Source organism: Narcine bancroftii, chromosome 4 (assembly GCF_036971445.1).
Source record: "Narcine bancroftii isolate sNarBan1 chromosome 4, sNarBan1.hap1, whole genome shotgun sequence".
Classification (NCBI taxonomy): Eukaryota; Metazoa; Chordata; class Chondrichthyes; order Torpediniformes; family Narcinidae; genus Narcine; species Narcine bancroftii.
This window is the reverse complement of record NC_091472.1, coordinates 233,422,675-233,441,380: the sequence shown is the minus strand read 5'-3', so window position 1 is coordinate 233,441,380 and position 18,706 is coordinate 233,422,675. Positions and strand designations below refer to the sequence as shown.

Genomic DNA, 18,706 nt, shown 5'->3' with positions numbered 1-18,706 from the left:
GGTAGAATAGTGCTGAAGAACTGGGGATGAGCAATGAATAAATTTAAAGTGATGCTCTGTATTTGAAGGTTGATACACTGATTAGCAAATCAGCATTCTAATAATTGGGGATTACCACAGGTTAAGGTACTGCAAATCCGGAGAATTATGACCTGCAAATAAATGGAAGCTATTAGACTATAACATTTGGATTTATAAAATGTGCTGATGGTAATATATACAGTACTGCATTAATAGCACACTACCCACAAGAAATGATGTACAATATTAATCAAGTAAATATTACATCTTAATGCCTGGAATTGCACAAACAACTTGGGGATTAAATGTTGTCATGTCTAGACATTACTGTGTGTTGTCAGGGTATTGCAATGATGGTAAAAGTCATGACTGGGCAAAAGAATGGGGACAAATGCACCCCCTTCATCTGAGGAAATGTCAAGCTGTCTTTTTTGTTTGAGGTCATGCTCATCTATAACAATGATTAGTGAGAATGAAAGAACATACCCAGGTGACAAGCAGGAGCACACAACCACCCTCATTTAAGAAAGGATGTGCTGATATTGGAGAGGATTCAGGGGAGGTTCACAGGATAATTCCGGGAAAAGAAAAGTTTATCACGTGAGGAGCATTTGACGGCTCACAGCCTGTATTCGTTGGAATTTAGGAGAATGACAGGGGATTTCATGGAAACATTTTGAATGTTGAAAGGCGAGGACAGAATAGATGTAGAAAGGTTGTTTCCCATGGTAGGATATTCTAGGACAAGAAAGCACAACTTCAGGATGGAAAGGCGCCTGCTTGGAACAGAGATGCGGAGAAATTTCTTCAGCCAGATGATGATAAATCTGTGGAATTTGTTGCCATAGAGAGTTGTGGAGGCCAGGTCATTGGAATGTATTTAAGACAGAGATTGATTGATTCTTGATTTGCCGGTACATCAAAGGTTAAGGGGAGAAGGCCAGGCAGTGGGGATGAGTGAAAAAATGGATCAGATCATGATTAAATGTCTGGGCAGAATAGCCTCTTTCTACTCCCACGTCTTATAATGTGAAGCTGCATGGTGACTTAGTTTACCTGTCTCCTCCAACAGCATTCAGTCTTAAAGTCCTGTGCTAGCTTTGCACAGCACTGCAAGTAGAAATTCAGTTGGCATGTGAATACAGATACAAATGTTGGTGTAGCTGTGGACACATCCAGGATATAACTTTAATGAATGGACATAGCAATCATATCAGCAGTGAAAATGGGTTGTACTTGCCCATCATTTCATTTCATTCTTCTTTATTTGTTGGAATGTGAAGATTGTTTGGATTACATTCATTGTCCCCTTTCCCTGGAAATGTTGATGGTGGATGATGGTTCAAAGTTCATATTTATTGTCAGAAATCCATACATGACATCATATACAACCCTGATGTGGCGATTATTGTCCAATGAAGCCACTAGGAGGCTAGTAGGGGTCTTGTTTGTTTTGTGTTTCAATTATTTCACCATGAAGTCCAGATAAGGTTTAAAGTGGTTTATTTATCAACACACGAAGACTTCAAGCGATCTATAGTAACAATAACAAATGCAGTTCCAACATTCTAAGTAATAATGTCAATATTGACATCTGTAACATTCTGTACGTGAATCCATAGTAATATTCTATAAGTAGCAATAACGTTCCGCAGTAATGTTAAAGTCTATAAATAATGCTCTATGTGAACAATGTATGGGTAAATCTGTGGTAACAAAACATCTGTGATAACAGTCAACAAAAAATATTTGAGCCTCACTCTCCTATTGTCTTTGACCCACCACACCTGTTGGTGGACTAACAAAACTATATAATGGCCTCTTGACCGAGCGCATGCACCTACCATTATCAGTATACCGAACTTCCATGAATACGTTAACTGTCCCCTGTTACGAAACCCACCGCATATGTGCCAACTGAAAATTCATGTATACGCACAGGAATCAACATGGCCGCGGGCTATCTACAGACCCTGGGACACCACCTAACAAAGGTAGGGATGCACCTTTTGGCCCCTACACCCGAGATTCACTTTCTTGCAGGCCAATCAGAATTTCTACTTCTTGGTAACTGTAAACTGCACTCAAGAAAAAGATATTTATACAAAAGAGAGAAATGTAAACAAACTGACTCTCAATACAGAAAAAAATCCCATAATAAATAACGTGCAAAGTAAGAGTCCTTAAATAAATCTGATTGTTCTGTTGTTTAGAAGTCTGATGGTGGTGTAGCAATTGTTCTTTAACCATATGGCACCTCTACCTCTTTCCTAATGGCAGCAGAGGGAATAGAGTGGTGCAGATCATTGATGATTGCTACTGCTCTCGGATGGCAGTGTTCCATATAGATTTTCTTGATGACAGGGAGAGATTTGCCTTTGCTGTACTAGCCTGTGTCTACTACCTTTTTCAGGGCTTTCTACTGTAAGCATTGGTGCCCTCATATCAGGCTGTGATGCCGCCAGTCAGCACCTTTCTACTACACATCTATAGAAGTTTGATAAAGTTTTTGATGTCATACTAAACCTCCACAAACTCCTGAGGTGCTGATGTGCTTTCTTCACGATTATTAGTTTTGGCTGTTAGTACACCATTCAGTCATGTTTTTAAATCTCCCTCTTATATGCTGATTCATCACCTCTTGTTACACAGCCCACAACTGTGGTATTATCAGCAAATTTGTAATTTGTGGTGTTGTACTGAGCCACACAGTCAGAGGTGTAAAGTGATTACAGCAGGAGGTGAAATACATAGCCCTGTGGTGCTCTGATACTAATGGAGATTGTGGAGCAGATGTTCTTGCCATTCGGCATTGATTGGGGTCTGGAGGTGAAGAAATCCAGGATCCAATTACACAGTGGGGTATTGAGGCCCAGGTTTTGGAGTTTGCTGATTAGTTAGTGCTCCCTGATGATGTTGCGTTGATGTTGATGGTGCTCCTGTTAGAATTGATCCGACAATAGTGAAAGTTCAGTGATACATGTTCAGATCAGGTTGGTGTGTGATGGTATGGTGGTGCTGTCATTAAGTTACTGAACTGGTAACTTAATTGCTTGGGCTTTCAATCCAGAGACCCATGTTCAAGACTGACAATGGCAGATGTGGAATTTAAATTCTAATAATAACAAGGATTTAATTTAAAAAATAGCCTTCATGATAATGAATTACTGAATTGTCATAAAATCCATCAGATTGGCTAATGCCCTTCAGGATAGAAAAGGTGTTGCACGGTTTGCGTAACACTGTTACAGCACCAGCGACCTCGATTTGAATCTGGTGCTGTCTATAAGGACTTTGTAAATTCTCCCTGTGACCTGCATGAGTGCTCCGGTTTCTCCCCCAATCTCCAAAACAAAAACTTCACACATATGGCTCTTGTCAGTTAATTGGTGTATTTGGGCAACATGGGTTCATGGGCTGGAAGGACCTGTTACCATGCTGTAACTCTAAATTAAAATTAAAATAAATTAAACATTTACTCACCTGTCCTTTGTGATTCTGTAACTGGAGTAATGAGGTTGACTATGTTAAAACATAAAAACCAAACAGATCACATGCTATAGATTTAAACATTAAATTTAGGGATGACAAAAATCAGTCAGTGACTCAGCAGCCTTTGGCCCACCACATTCATGCTGACCATCAAGTACCTTTCTACATTAATTGCACTTCCCAGCTCTTGATCTGTAGCTTTCTGCAACTCGGTGATTCAAGCGCCAGCCCAGTTGCTCCTTCAATATTGCGAAAGCTTCTGCCTCAACAACATCAACTAGTTTAATAGAAGTTGTAAATTTATTTAGAGTAAGGTTAAAAAATACTCTCAAAACAATTTTTGCACATTGCAGTAATGGGACATCACTTGGGATGGTTTTATGCCAGAAAGAAAATACCATACAGATTGAAACTCCTGCTGAAATACAAGGAGACAAATTGCCTGATGAACACTATGAAGTGTGGGGAAACTTTCAGTTCTTCAGGTTAACCTGATTTTTAATGTGGAAAACATTATTTTTTGAGTTGTGTCAACTGATTTCTAAATCCAATGTCAGGAGCATTGCTGAAGCAATTATTTAGTTTGAAGTCTCACCGCAGCTACCACCATTCCCATTTTATTTGTTCAGGCAAGAGTCAGAAGCTTAAGGACAAGAAAGAAGGAAGATGGAAAATGGATTGAAGCTGAATAAGGAAAGGTTGTAGGAATTATGAAGTACCAAGTCCTAGCTCATATCAAATGAAACAAACAACAAACAAAGTGAGACTTACACTCATAACTTTATTATTAATCATAAACTCTTTTCACAGACCCATTCCTACACTGAAGTGTGTGACAGGTTATGTTGTGTTTCTATTGTATATAGATATGTTTTTGGGAGATAAATTGGGGCATGTTTTTTTAGTGTAGGTCACATATAAACACTTTAAAACAGATCTTATTTAAAATACTGGAGCTCTGCTCATGCTAGACATGTCAGTGCTAGGAGCCTTTGTAGAGGCTCTGGAGAGTGCCCAAGAGACTTCACTAATGGATTGTTGTTTACAAAAAGGCAACAGATGAAAAGAACTTGTTGGAACTGCTGATTGCCCGGAGAGGAACTTGCTGTTCTTGGAAGGTCATGTGGTTTTGCAAGCAGAGAGAGTAAAACAGACTTTCTCTCTGAGAGAGAGAGAGAGAGAGAGAGAGAGAGAGAGAGAGAGAGAGAGAGAGAGAGAGACAGAGACAGAGATCAGATCTGCAGTTTTACAATCAGTAGTAGCTGCTGGGAATGGAAAAGGACAAGCTGGCAAGCTTGGGGTAAACCCCATTTGGAAAATGGGTTGTCAGTGCTTAGTTCAGCCTGGTCAAAGCCCTTGTGGTTCATGCAAGAGGTGAGGACTGGCTGCCTAATGTTTCACATGAAATAAGAGAAACAAATAGGAACTCTCTGGTGACCTGAAAGAAAGAGGTTATCATCTGGAGAACCCTGAGGGGGCAAGTTTCTTTGGCAAGACACTGAAGTGGCTGATTAAAAAGGAATCAGTTGTGTGTGTCCTGGAACAACAAATCTCTCTCTGAAAACCGACAACAACCTTCCTGAGCGGTAACTATTTACCTTTCAAGCACCAAAGGCTGGTGAACTTTATAAATGTAAAATTCTGTGCACAGTATAAGAATTGCCTGCAACCAGTGAACTTGGAGGAATGAGAAGTGAGATTGGACTGTGAACCCAAGGACTTTCTGAACTTACACACACACGTTACATACACATGCGCTTAGAATTAGAAGGGGGTTAAGTTAGGTTAGTTAAGTCAATAGTGATAAGTTAAAGTGTGATTCTGTTTTCATGTTTAAAGATAATTAAAAGCAACTTTTGTTTAAGTAACCATTTGTCTTGGTGAATATCTATTGCTGCTGGGTTTATGGGTCCTCTAGGCTCATAACAAGTGTACTATACCTAGTTATTTATTTATTTTTACACAATTTTCCTGAAGGAAATTTTCTGCTCAACAGGACAAAATTGCTCAGCAGTGGACTATTTATATTTGGCCTGCCAACATCATCAACTCCCAAGCTAGAAATAGCATGCTATTAAAAAAGAAAAAGGCTTTCTAGACTATTGATCAAATATTCCCAGGCTGTACAGCAGCAGTTAGATCCCTTCATACAATCACACATCAGGTGCAGCATGGGTTAGATACAGAGCAAACCTCATCTACACAAAGGTATTATGCAGTTCAAGACCAGGTACAGCGTAAATTTACACATAAAATAATCTCATCAAATGAAATGGGTTGGACACCAAGACTAGATTGCACACATCGTATTCACCCACCTCTAACGCCCCATGGTAAAGTAATTAAGAGCTTGTGTTTAAATTGAGCCAAGCTGTGGGCACCCAATGTGAACCAGCCTGTGCCTCTTTTACAACCGAGAGCAGTTGCAAGCGAGTGTCCTGAAGCTCATCATTCACAATCACAGAGTCAAATAAGTGTCCAAAATAGTCCAGCATCTTCCCAGATACATCCTGGATCTCCTGTAGATCTTCCTCCTGTTCATGTAAATCAGATAGTGATACAGTGAAAGAGAATGCACTGGGGGAGAGAGAAAATTATACAGGAAGGAAGAGGGAAATAGAGGGAAATAGTGAGCAGGCAGGACTGTGGTAAGAATGGAGAAAGAGTGACCATAATGTGTATGGGTAACTGGGGAGTGAACGGAATGGCAATATAGACGATAGAAACTGCTGGTTAGTATTCGGGGAAACCTAGAAATGAATTTTCTCTTGAGGAATTGATGAGTGGGTAGCACGCTTAGTACAGTGCCAGTAACCTGGGTTTGAATCAGCGCTGTCTATAAGGAGTTTGTATGTTCTCCCCGTGCCTTTGTGGATTTCCTCCAGATACTCCAGTTTCCTCCCACCCTTCAAAAATGTATGGAGCTTGGAGGTTAATTGGGATATTTGGGCAGCACAGACTTGTAGGCCAGAAGGTTGTTACCATGCTGTATGACTAAAAAAAAAAGTGGATATTGTGTCCATGGATTTTAGTAAGGAACCATGGTCAGCTCATTCAGAAATTCATGAGGCATGATTGAGAATTGGCTTACAGAAGGCAGAGGTTGATGGATGTATTCTGCCTGGAGATTGGTGACTAATGTCATTCTGCAGGGATCTGCTTTGGGACCCCTGCCCTTTTTTACTTACCCCTGTGATTTTTATAAATAACTTGGATGAAAAGTGGAGGAATTGGCAACTTTACAGAGGACACAAAGATTGGAGAAGTTGTGGATGGTACAGAAGGTTGATGTAGGTTACAGTGGGATTTAGACAAGATGCAGAATTGGGGAGAGAAGTGGCAGATGTAATTCAATCTGGATAAGTGTGACGTGATGCACTTTGGAAGGTTGAACTTGAAGGCAGAGTACATGGTTAGTAGCAGTGTGGAAGAACAGAGGGACCTTGGGGCCTAAGTCCATAGATCCCTCAAGGTTGCCGCATGTTGATCAGGTGATTAAGGTGATTATGATTATACAGCCAGTATGCTGTGCTGGTCTTCGTTAGGTAGGGACTGTATCATGATCTGGTATGGGAACACCAATACTCCTGAGCGAAAAGCCCTCCAAAAGGTAGTGGACACAGCCCAGTACATCACAGGCAAAACCCTCCCCACTATTGAGTACATCTGCAGTGAACGCTGCCATCAGAGGGCAGCAGCAATCATCAAAGACCCACACCATCCAGCACATGCTCTGTTCTCACCGCAGCCATCAGTAGAGGTATAAGCGCCACAAAATTCATATCACCAGGTTCAGGAACAGCTGCTATCCCTCCACTATCAGAATCCTCAATGACAAACTCAATCAGAGATTCATTTAAGGACTCTTACTTGTGCACTTTATTGATTTTCTCTGTTCTTTCTGTATTGCACAGTCAGCTTGTTTACATTTGTTATTCATTTACAGTTTTTTTTTAAACATGTTTACACAGTTTTTTTTAAACATGTTTACACTGAGAACAGTTTGTTTTTTGCACTACCAATTAGTGGTAATTCTGCCGCGTCCACAGGAGAAATGAATCTCAGGGTTGTAGGTGTTGTCATGCATGTTCTCTGACAATAAATCTGAAATCTGAAAGTTCAAGAGGTGGAAGGTAATGTTGGTTAGACCATACTTGGAATATTGTGTTCAGTTCTGGTTGTCTAATTACCAGAAGGATGTGGATGCTTTAGAGGGGGTGAAGAAGAGATTTACCAGGATGTTGCCTGGATTGGAGAACATGTCTTATGAAACAAGGCTTTTCACTTGAGTGCAATGAAGGATGAGAGGTGACTTAATAAAGGTATATAAGATTCTGAGAGCCATAGATACCAAAGGTCATCTGTTTAAGGTGAGTGGAGACAAGTTTAGGGAGATGTTAGAGGTAATCTTTTGTACAGAGTGGTGGGTGCCTGAAATGCATTCCTAGGGTGGTGTATGTTGGTACAATATAGGCATTTAAAATTGTCTTAGAAAGGCACATGGATGTAAGAGAAGTAGAAAGTTTTGGGATGTGAGGATGGGAAGGAAGAATTATATTTACATAGGTCAACACAACATCATGGGCTGAAGGGCCTGTACTGTGATGCATTCTATGTTCCTGTTGAATCTAATAGCAGGTTTTAATGAACAATTTCTGGCTCCTTTTAGTACCTTGTGCACGATACATGATATTCCTTTTATCCTGGATCATGGCTCAAAATTATCCCCATCCCCTTAAATAAATGTCCTAATGAACTAGGATTATGACATGGAACAAGTTATTAATAGTACTGGTAAGTACACTGAGTTAACTCACCTTGAAAGACCTGTTCATGTAATACTCAGTGATAATACGACTACGTGAACGAGTCTGCTGCAGACGACTAATGCTCGGAGGTTTGATAAATATGATGAAGGGCTTTAGCTCCTTTGTTCGTGCCTCTGGAATTCTCTGTGAGTGAATAAATAAAAGCATTTGAGCGAATGCTGGTGGGTGAATCTTCCCTATATCAACAATGCTATAGGGAATATATATAGCAAGTAATTCTATACTGAGTATCTGACTTACCCAATTCAACATCCCACTTCCCCTAACAACCACTCACCAAGCACAATGACAGACCTATCCAGCAGGGAATTCCGTTCATCTATCCTGATACATTCATCCAATCTAATGTTCCATTCACCCACCCCAACAAGACCAATCAACAGTTGGCATCCAGATGGGTATCCAGCTTGCCCAATAATGAGATGAACAACTCAAAGGACTCCAGAATTACTCTTTGCAGAAGGGGAGTTTACAGTCCGTCCTCAAAGAAATGGATTCACTTGATGGAAGTTAATTTCAACATTGTCAATTAGCTTTGCTGCACACAAAGATAGATGACTTTGCATTACATAGTGTACCTTAAAATAGTGTGGTTATTAGCTAAACATTCTTATTAGGAGATAGGCAAATCCAAGTACTCCCAGACTGTTCTTTGCATAAACAGAATTGTCAATCTGTCATACAAATAGATTGTAATGTTTGAAGTTAGAGCCCAACATTAACTTTTTCTGAGAGTTGAAGGCAGTGTCATTCAGGGGTCTTTGAAAGGGCACTTAAGGTAAAAATAATTTACAGACTATCAAGGGAAAAATGGGACTTTACTGCTAAGATGTGGCTGCAAACTAATGGGCTGAATGGCTTCCTTGTGTGCTAGATTGAATCTATGATTCTATCATATCTCTGAATTAATGGTTAGATGAAGAAGAGTTAGGAGAGATGTAGAATGGTGAGAGGGGGCTCGGGTGAGGCACAGAGATCAGCACATACCTGTTGGGTTGAATGGCCGAGAGACAGCCCCATGAATATGCTCGCACATAACCTAATCCCGAGCCATTTCCATTTTATTCTCCCCAAATTCCCATCAACTCCCCTCAGAGTCAACCATGCACCCACACACTAGGGGTAATTAACCTACCAACCCACACATTTTTAGGGGAAACTGGAGCAGCTGGAGCAAACCCATGTGGTCACAGAGGAATGTGGAAACTCCTCACAGACAGCACCAGAAGTCAGGATGAAAATTGGTCACTGAACAAAATGTGAGGCAGCGGATCAACCTGCTGCACCTTTGTGCCACTCGTATTGTCACCTATTTCTGTGCTGCAAACATTATTTAAACCTCTGCTAAGGTAAAGACTCTAATTTAGGTGGTTCAAGGAAAATAAAGGCCCACGAGCCTGTGCCGCCCAAATACACCAATTAATCTACAAACCCCAAACGCTTTTGGAGGGTGAGTTTTGTGTAATATGGTTTTGTTTCGTACAAGAACATAACAAGAAATATAAGAAATAGGAGGCCATCTGGCCTGACAAGCCTGCTCCACCATTCAATAATATTATAGCTGATTTGGTCATGAACTCAGCACAACTTACTTGCCGGCTCCCTGTCACCCTTAATTTCCTGAGCATTTAAAACTTACTTGGATTATTTTAGCATTTTTCAGATCAATTACTGCATATTTCAGAGTCAAATGGTGTTATTACATGGATATGAGCTGCAACAAGGTCTTTAATGTTGGAGGGCTTTATGTCAAGATTTAACCATACAAGGGCCAGTCGACTTGGATGAGCAGTGAAGAACAACACAACCATTCTTGAATTTTCTATTAGTAGATGAACACTCACCTGTGGTTCGAGGTCAATTATGCAAATTAACCCTGAATCCAGAATCAAGCGTACAGCCTCCCTGCTGGTCCCATATAGATGGCCTTTGTATTCTCCATACTCCAGAAACCTGTGGTCAGAAGGAGATACTTCACTATCAGAATGACTCTAATACCTCTGTTCTTTGGAGCATATTTCTGTGTCCAGGCTCAAAAGTTGTCAAGAGAAGCTGAGAAGACATTGGTCAAAGTGATTGCTTGTGATCACATGCAGTTGTTTGGCCCAGAGTGGGATTTCATCAGTTTTTCACTTTGTGCATCTTGCCATGGTCAATTGGTACCATGACTTCACATCAAAAATAAAAACTGGAAATCTAACATAACCACAGAAAGTTCTGGAAATATTCAGCAGGTCAGGCCTCATCCGTGGGGAGAGTGATCACTCCATTGGTAAGAGCATCTCCTCCACAACCTCCATCAGTGCTGGAGCACCACAGGACTGTGTTTTTAGTCCCCTACTCTACGCATTTTACACCTACAGCTGTGTGGCTCGGTTCCACAATAACACTGTCTACAAATGTGCTGATTATACCATGGTAGTGGATTGTTTAAAGAAAGGTGACGAGTCAGCATACAGGAGGGAGATTGAAAACTTGGCCGAATGGTGCACCAACAACAACCTTGCACACAATGTCACCAAAACTAATGAGCTGATTATTGACTTCAGGAAGGGAAAGCCAGAGGGAAAATCCAGTGATCATTGGGGGTTCAGAGGTGGAGAGGGTGAGCAAATTTAAGTTCTTGGGAATCACTACCCGCTTTCAGGTGTCCACAATACCCGACTGTAATGCCGCCTATTGTACTTCAATGCGGCTGTTGGGTGGTCACCTGAAAGTGGAGAACCCGGCCAGGAGGTGCACTTACCTAACCCTCCTCCTGAAGGTATAATCTCTGGCTCCGAGAATCCCCAGTTGCACCGGAAAACAGCAGTGGGACTACGGCCACAGTCCACAGGAGCCAGCGTTCGCTCGGACGCGGCTCTCCTTCAGCCGGCAAGTTCAGGTGACAGAAAGGCATTTTCTCCATGGCCACCTGAACGTCCCAGCTATACTCCCCCAGCCGTGTCTGCTGGCGCATTATCTGCGTCCAAGCACCTGAAAGCGGCTACTATCTCAGAGGATCATTCCTGGACCCAACACACTAATGGCATTGTGAAGAAAACACGTCAGCACCTCTACTTCCTCAAGAATTTCCTGAGGTCTGGCCTGACATCGGAAACCCTGGCAAATTTCTACAGATGTGTGGTGGAAAGAGTGTTGACCGGCTACATTACAGTCTGGTATGGGGAAACAAAAACCCCTGAGCATAAAGCCCTCCAAAAGGTAGTGGACACAGCCCACTGTCTACAAATGTAGACAGGAAATCACTGGCAAAACCCTTCCCACCATTAAGAACACTGACAGGAATGCTGCCGTCGGAGAGCAGCAGCAATCATCAAGGATTCACACCACTCAGCAGATGCTTGGTTCTCACTGCTGCCATCAGGAAAGAGGTATAGGTGCCACAAGACTTGCACCACCAGGTTCAGAAACAGCTGCTCCCCCTCCACCATCAGACTCCTCAATAATAAACTCAATCAGGGACCCATTTAAGGACTCTTACTTGATTATTGATTTTTAAAAATTCTCTTTATATTGCAGTTTGTTTACATTTGTTATCTGTTTACAGTTCTTTATTTGTTTACATGTATAGACTAAGTACAGTTTTTATATTGCCCTACCAATTAGTGGTAATTCTGCCTCACCCACAGAAAAAAAGAATCTCAGGGTTATATGTGATGTGATGTATGTACTCTGACAATAAATCTGAAATCTGAATCTAAAATCCTTCCTTGTCCTTTTGCTCCTGCTGCTGTTGTTTAGTCCTCCTGATCTAGGTCTCCAGCCTCATAGAACACGTCAATGACACCTCTGCAGTTTTTGGATGTATCTGCAAGAAAAAAAAACAGAAATGCTGGAGGAACTCAGCCAGTCTTGCAGTGTCCATTGGAGGTAAAGATATATTACTGACGTTTCAGGCCTGAGCCCTTCCTCAAGGTATGAGGAATTGTGTTGAGGCTCCCTCATGTCAGTGACAGTTCATTTCCAATTGATGCAATGAGTGTGCAGTCCTGGCTGATGCCTCTCCTCCCAGTATGGGATGCTGCGGTCATTTAATTGTTGTATCTTATATACTATGTGACTGCAGCAAGTAAGAATTTCAGTGCATGTGTACATTGTATTTATGTATAAGGATACTCTTGTGCTCATACTCAGCCAACTACTTATTAATGTGGGCAGTTCAGAAAGAGAATTCTTTCCAGAACCATTATTAGGATGGCACAATTGGGACCCAGGTTCGAATCCCATGCTACCTGTAAGGAGTTTGTACATTCTTCCCATGTCTGCATGGGTTTCCTCCTGGTGCTCTGGTTTCTCTTGTTACCGTGCTGTATTTCTAAATTTAAAATTTATGATTTAAATTATTATCACAATGCAAACTAGATCTCATCCCACTGATTCCTTGTTACCTAATGGAGTTTTGTTAAAACAATAGTATTTTTCCCCTTTCATCATTTTTGAGACTGAACTTACCTGTGGCTCAGTGCCATGTCTTCAAATGTTTCCCTGGAAACAAAGAAATATTCCCGGCCATCTTCCTCATAGCTGATTGGTGGCCGGGTGGTATCTGCATGAATAGAGAGGGGAGAGTCAATCAGGTTGAACTGGGGATCAGAACAGCATTTGAGAAATACAAGCTAGGCATAGACTGATAATCTAGAAATGATAAGGCTATTACACATTCTCCCTCAGATGATTGAATGGACCTCTCATCACTAAAAAAGAGGCTGACCTTGAACTTTTTTAACAAAACTTTTCTCTCTGGAATACTATACTCTGCACTTTTGTCTTGCTTTGCTTGTTGTACTTAAGTATGGGTTAACTTGCCTGGATAGCACACAAAACAAGTTTTTTTAAAACTGTATCTTGGTACACGTGATAATAAGCAATTCAAGTTCATGTTCTTCTCTCAGCCTCTGTGCACCTCCAAATTCCACTTTCCCTACACTGTCCTTTCCTATGTCCTCTCCATAACACACGGAGAATGTCCCTCAGGGATATTGGTGATGTTACTAATTTGGCCACATCACCTTTTTAAATCCAAAATCTGTTTTGGAGCAAGGTCCCCATCAAATTTTGTAACTGAAAATAAATGAAATAACTTGGTTCTTGAGCTCAATGTTATTTCAAATCTTCACCCTCAAACCTTCATCATCATCATGTCTCCATTTGCAAACTGGACAAATTGTGGCAGTTTCATTGATAACCATGATATAAAGTGGAGCCTAAAGAATATTACACAACTAATAAAAATTGCACAAACTCCTCACACAAGAGGCAAAGAAATTCCTTTCATCTCTTTCAATCAGCTTCCATTACTCCTCACCTATCAAGCCTGACTTGGACAGAGGTTCATACGCTGTCCCACAAAGTCTCATACTTACGGGGTACTGGACTCCGGAACAGATGAGGATTGGTCTCAATCAGTGTTCTTCTGAGTTCATTCACTCCCACACCCGACGGTCCTGGAGAGTTAGGGAACAAGGAAGCCAAGATAGCATGAGTCTCAGTTCCTCACACAATATTCCTGGTGACAGGATATTTCTCACCAGCTGGCTAACACCTCCAGGTCTGTTCTATTATTCAGAAACACGCTGTGTGAGAACATATGATCTCCTTGTCATCCATTTTGGCAGAAGAATTTCAAAGGGCCTGGTAACCTTTTTTCCCCTCTGCGGTCAGCTCAGTAGGACTGCTCTCATTGATCCAATCATTGCCAGAGTTCCACTTGCCTTGTGGCAGGCTTCACATGCACTACTCTGCCACTTTCCTCAATTCCTCCAACATCTCCACTATCACATTCTCACCCTGTCCCAACTCTTTATGGGTTGTAATTTTCTTCAGTTAAATATTAGAACATTGCTTCTAGGCAGCAAAAATTCTGTTTTCTTATCACTGGTTCTATGTCCCTCTCAGTCATGGGATGAGAAAACTTGAGTGACATTCACATCCTCTGGTCCCCTGGTCTGCAGTTGTCCCTACATAGGGACATATCCCCTTTCAACCCCTGAAGGTTCAGAAAGGCACTGGCTGGGGGTAGATATACTCATCTCCTAATTTGGGTTGGTTGTTACTTACCAACAAGGATGATCAACCTATGCCTGTCAGTGGGACCACGCTGGTATCTCATCACCTCTTCATATGGTGACATTGGGCTGGTATAACAGCTGCTCGGGCAGCAAGCTGAGCACTGCAGTTGATTACTCTTTGATTTTCTACGGCAGAGACGCATGCTCTTCCTGAATCCCGCTTGAGGAGTGAAGAGGGTGTACAACCAATATCAATTCATTAATTAGTAGAACAAGCAGGAGTCAGATAAACAATAAGACATGAAAAGTGCTACAAAATTTATAAATCCCAATCCTGGCCAAGACCAGGGACTGGTTCTTCAATGACAAATATTTAATGGGAATTGAGTGATGGCAATGGAAGAGAGGGAGCAGGTCCTTTGTCCTGCTGGTCAAGAGAAGGGAATTTGCTGGAAGGATACATACTTTTTTTCTTGGTTTTCATGATGTCGCAAAGTGCTTTACATCCAATGAAGTGTTGTTGAAGTGTATTTATGTACAGCAAGTTCATAGATAGCTGTAGGAATAGGCTGAAGGATAAATACTCTGGACAATGAAGATTTTGCTTCCTGAACAGTTTTGGGCATTTTATGGATTTTGGGCTGCTGATCGCAAAAAACATCTTAAAAATAGCCTATCACATACTGTTTTTTAGATATACCTGTTGTGATTTTCTGTTATATTTTAAGTCTGCCTCAAGGACACAAAATTGTGAAGTGCAACATGTCATTAAAAATTCATTTTCTGCATTCGCACTTGGACGTCTTCCCTGCTGATCTTGGTGCAGTCAGCGATGAATATGGTGAAAGGTTTCACCAGGACATTGTGACCATGGAAAAGTGGTATTAGGGCAACTGGAATACATCCATGCTGGCCGTCTATTGTTGGACACTGACATGAGAGGCATCAGATGCTGAGTCCAAACGAAAATCAGTGGCAAAACATTTTTAGGTCAGTTGAACTAATGCAATTTCTCAGCATCATGATGCGATTAAACATGCTAAATTCAATAAAAGTTCATTTAATGCTTCTGAAACTTCCTATGTAATACAGCAAATGTAAAATTATCTTTGTGTTCAGATTGAAGTTGAATATCATAATCCCCAATTTTTTTTTCAGGAAGCAAACCTTCTTGAAAAAAAAATTGTTGTCTCGTGTTACCAGCAAGAACATCTGGATCAACTCTTCTAGTCTTCATCAAGACATGGAACCTGAGAAGGTCCAAACAGCTTTACATCTCATCTAAAAGGAGGCAGCATTTCTTCAGTGGTGTCAGTTTAGATATTAAGGTCCAGCCCCAGGAATGGTTCTCGAATGGTTTCACTTCTGATTTGGAAGTGAAATGCTCCCAGCTGAGCCCACACTTGTTACACTGATGACCTCTGTCCCTGGCAGTGATTTTTGTGATGAACATCTTCAATGCTAAAGCCAGTTCTGAAGTCAAATGACTATGGTTGGTTCACTGCCAAGGATGGAGGGAAGAGAAGGATAGGATTTGGCAGCAGCGGAAGGGAACAACACAGCAGGTTGGATGCACAACAGAAAACAAATATAAAACTGCTGTCATACCAATGTACAATCCTTGTTTATATCCATTAAACTCAGCATCTTCTGCACAGCAGGTGATATTGCCAGGAAACAGAACAGACATTAAATAAATTTGTACGTCACTTAGATTAGATTTTAAATCACCTCTGATCAATCTTAAATAATTTATACTCGATTTTGTATCACTTGCATCAATCTTAACAATGTTGTCACCTTCAAGAATTAGCAGTAGTGGGTGGATCGCAATGTTTGACAAAACCACCTCCCCTCTCCCTCCTAATTAATATGGGCTCAAGTCACTTGGATACTTCACTGTTGACTTTTTGCAAAGCTGAGAGCATTGGCAGGATATGCAGGCAATGCCAAGATTGATCCTTTATCAGCTTTATTTTATCTAGACAAGACTATTCCAAAGGATTCCTGCCTGGCCTCGCATGTACTACCCTCCATAAAACAGAGTCATCCAACACTATGCTTTTGATATCCTATCTTACATACTTTTGTCCACTTTGGCTCTTCTTCCAGCAACACAATTACAAAATTCTCAACCTTATTTCCAAATCCATACATTGCCTCATTCTTCCCTAATTCCTGGTCCTTAGACCTATAATCATCTGAGATGCTTGCAGTCCTTCATGTCCCTTGAGGTCATCTCTGACTTCACTCACAACATTATTGTTGACTCTGCCTTAAGATGACGAACCTTGAAACTCTGCAAATCACACTCTTTCTTCCTTTAAGTTGCTCATGTCTACCTTGTTGACCTGACTTCGAGTCATCTCTCCCAAGAGGTGTACTGAAAATGCAAATTCTTGCTGGAAACACTGGAGGATGATCACGAACAGTAATACTGGTTGATATCTGGCCGTTCCTTAAACCAAAGTTACTGCAGATAACTCAGGTTAATCCACTTCAGTGAATAGCTCTTCTGGGATTCAGACCCAGTAACAGCAAGTCAGGATAGAGTGTGACTTGGAGGGGGACCTGGTGGTGATGGTGGTATAACTCCAATCACTGAAGTGTTTTAAGTTTGATTCCTTCATTGACCAGTTTTACAATGGGGGCCTTGGAGTCAAGTGCACTTGCTGCACCTCTGGAATTCGCCTCTTTTGTCTATGTTTGCACCAAGGCAGTTATGATCAGAAATGGTCCTGTTGGTTTTTCATGAGTATGTACTGCCCAAATTGTCAATGATAGCTTTCAAGTTCATTTATTATTATCAGAATATAAACTGTAAGTCTTCTTTTCTTTGGCTTGGCTTCGCGGACGAAGATTTATGGAGAGGGTAAAAGTCCACGTCAGCTGCAGGCTCGTTTGTGGCTGACAAGTCCGATGCGGGACAGGCAGACACGGTTGCAGCGGCTGCAGGGGAAAAATGGTTGGTTGGGGTTGGGTGTTGGGTTTTTCCTCCTTTGCCTTTTGTCAGTGAGGTGGGCTCTGCAGTCCTCTTCAAAGGAGGTTGCTGCCCGCCAAACTGTGAGGCGCCAAGATGCACGGTTTGAGGCGATATCAGCCCACTGGCGGTGGTCAATTTGGCAGGCACCAAGAGATATCTTTAGGCAGTCCTTGTACCTTTTCTTTGGTGCACCTCTGTCACGGTGGCCAGTGGAGCGCTCGCCATATAACACGATCTTGGAAAGGCGATGGTCCTCCATTCTGGAGACGTGACCCACCCAGCGCAGCTGGATCTTCAGCAGCGTGGACTCGATGCTGTCGACCTCTGCCATCTCGAGTACTTCGACGTTAGGGATGAAAGCGCTCCAATGGATGTTGAGGATGGAGCGGAGACAACGCTGGTGGAAGCGTTCTAGGAGCCATAGGTGATGCCGGTAGAGGACCCATGATTCGGAGCCGAACAGGAGTGTGGGTATGACAACGGTTCTGTATACGCTTATCTTTGTGAGGTTTTTCAGTTGGTTGTTTTTCCAGACTCTTTTGTGTAGTCTTCCAAAGGCGCTATTTGCCTTGGCGAGTCTGTTGTCTATCTCATTGTCGATCCTTGCATCTGATGAAATGGTGCAGCCGAGATAGGTAAACTGGTTGACCGTTTTGAGTTTTGTGTGCCCGATGGAGATGTGGGGGGACTGGTAGTCATGGTGGGGTGCTGGCTGATGGAGGACCTCAGTTTTCTTCAGGCTGACTTCCAGGCCAAACACTTTGGCAGTTTCCGCAAAGCAGGACGTGTAAGTACAACCTGACAAAATAGCGTTCTCCAGTCCTCCGTGCAAAAACACGTAAACACACAAACAGGCAAAACACATATTCAGACAAACAACATATGTACATACACGTATAAAAATCAATAAACATTGTTTAATAAATAGTAGAGTCTCAGAGTGTTTGTATGATTAGTCCATAAGTAGTTCAGCAGTCTCACTGTCCATGGGAAGAAGCTGTTTCTCAGCCCGGTGGTCTGGCTCTGATACCCCTGTATATCTTTCCCAATGGGAGTAGCTGGAAGATGTTGCATGCAGGGTGATAAGAATCCTCAATGATTTTGCAAGCCCTCTTCAGACAACAATCCCGGTAGATTACATCAATGAGGGGGAGGGAGAACCCAGTGACCCTCCCCTTCCATTCTCATGGTCCTGTACAGGGGCGTATCTATGGAAAATAGTGCTTATGGCAGGGATGGCCAACCTTTTACATTTCATGTGTCAAAATAAACAACAAGGAGGCCACTGGAGAGCTGGCCTTGGTGGCCGCCATGTTGCATTTGGCTTCAGTCTTTTAATAAGTTGAGAGCGAATGGGAAGAGGAGGAAGG

The 18,706-nt window shown here is 41.8% G+C and overlaps 1 protein-coding gene across 1 annotated transcript in view; it reads right to left on the bottom strand.

The window, feature by feature from the left end:
- Positions 1-4,329: 4,329 nt before the first annotated feature.
- The window catches only part of LOC138761715 (MAGUK p55 subfamily member 4-like), a 72,260-nt gene continuing 57,883 nt past the window's right edge, over positions 4,330-18,706 (bottom strand). The window contains exons 16-22 of the mRNA XM_069934323.1: positions 15,962-16,003; positions 14,403-14,573; positions 13,709-13,789; positions 12,798-12,891; positions 10,187-10,295; positions 8,331-8,465; positions 4,330-6,047 (exon numbers count right to left, since the gene is read on the bottom strand). Of these exons, the coding sequence (XP_069790424.1) occupies positions 5,856-6,047; positions 8,331-8,465; positions 10,187-10,295; positions 12,798-12,891; positions 13,709-13,789; positions 14,403-14,573; positions 15,962-16,003 (824 nt within the window). The 3' untranslated portion in view covers positions 4,330-5,855. The remainder of the gene's footprint in view (positions 6,048-8,330; positions 8,466-10,186; positions 10,296-12,797; positions 12,892-13,708; positions 13,790-14,402; positions 14,574-15,961; positions 16,004-18,706) is intronic.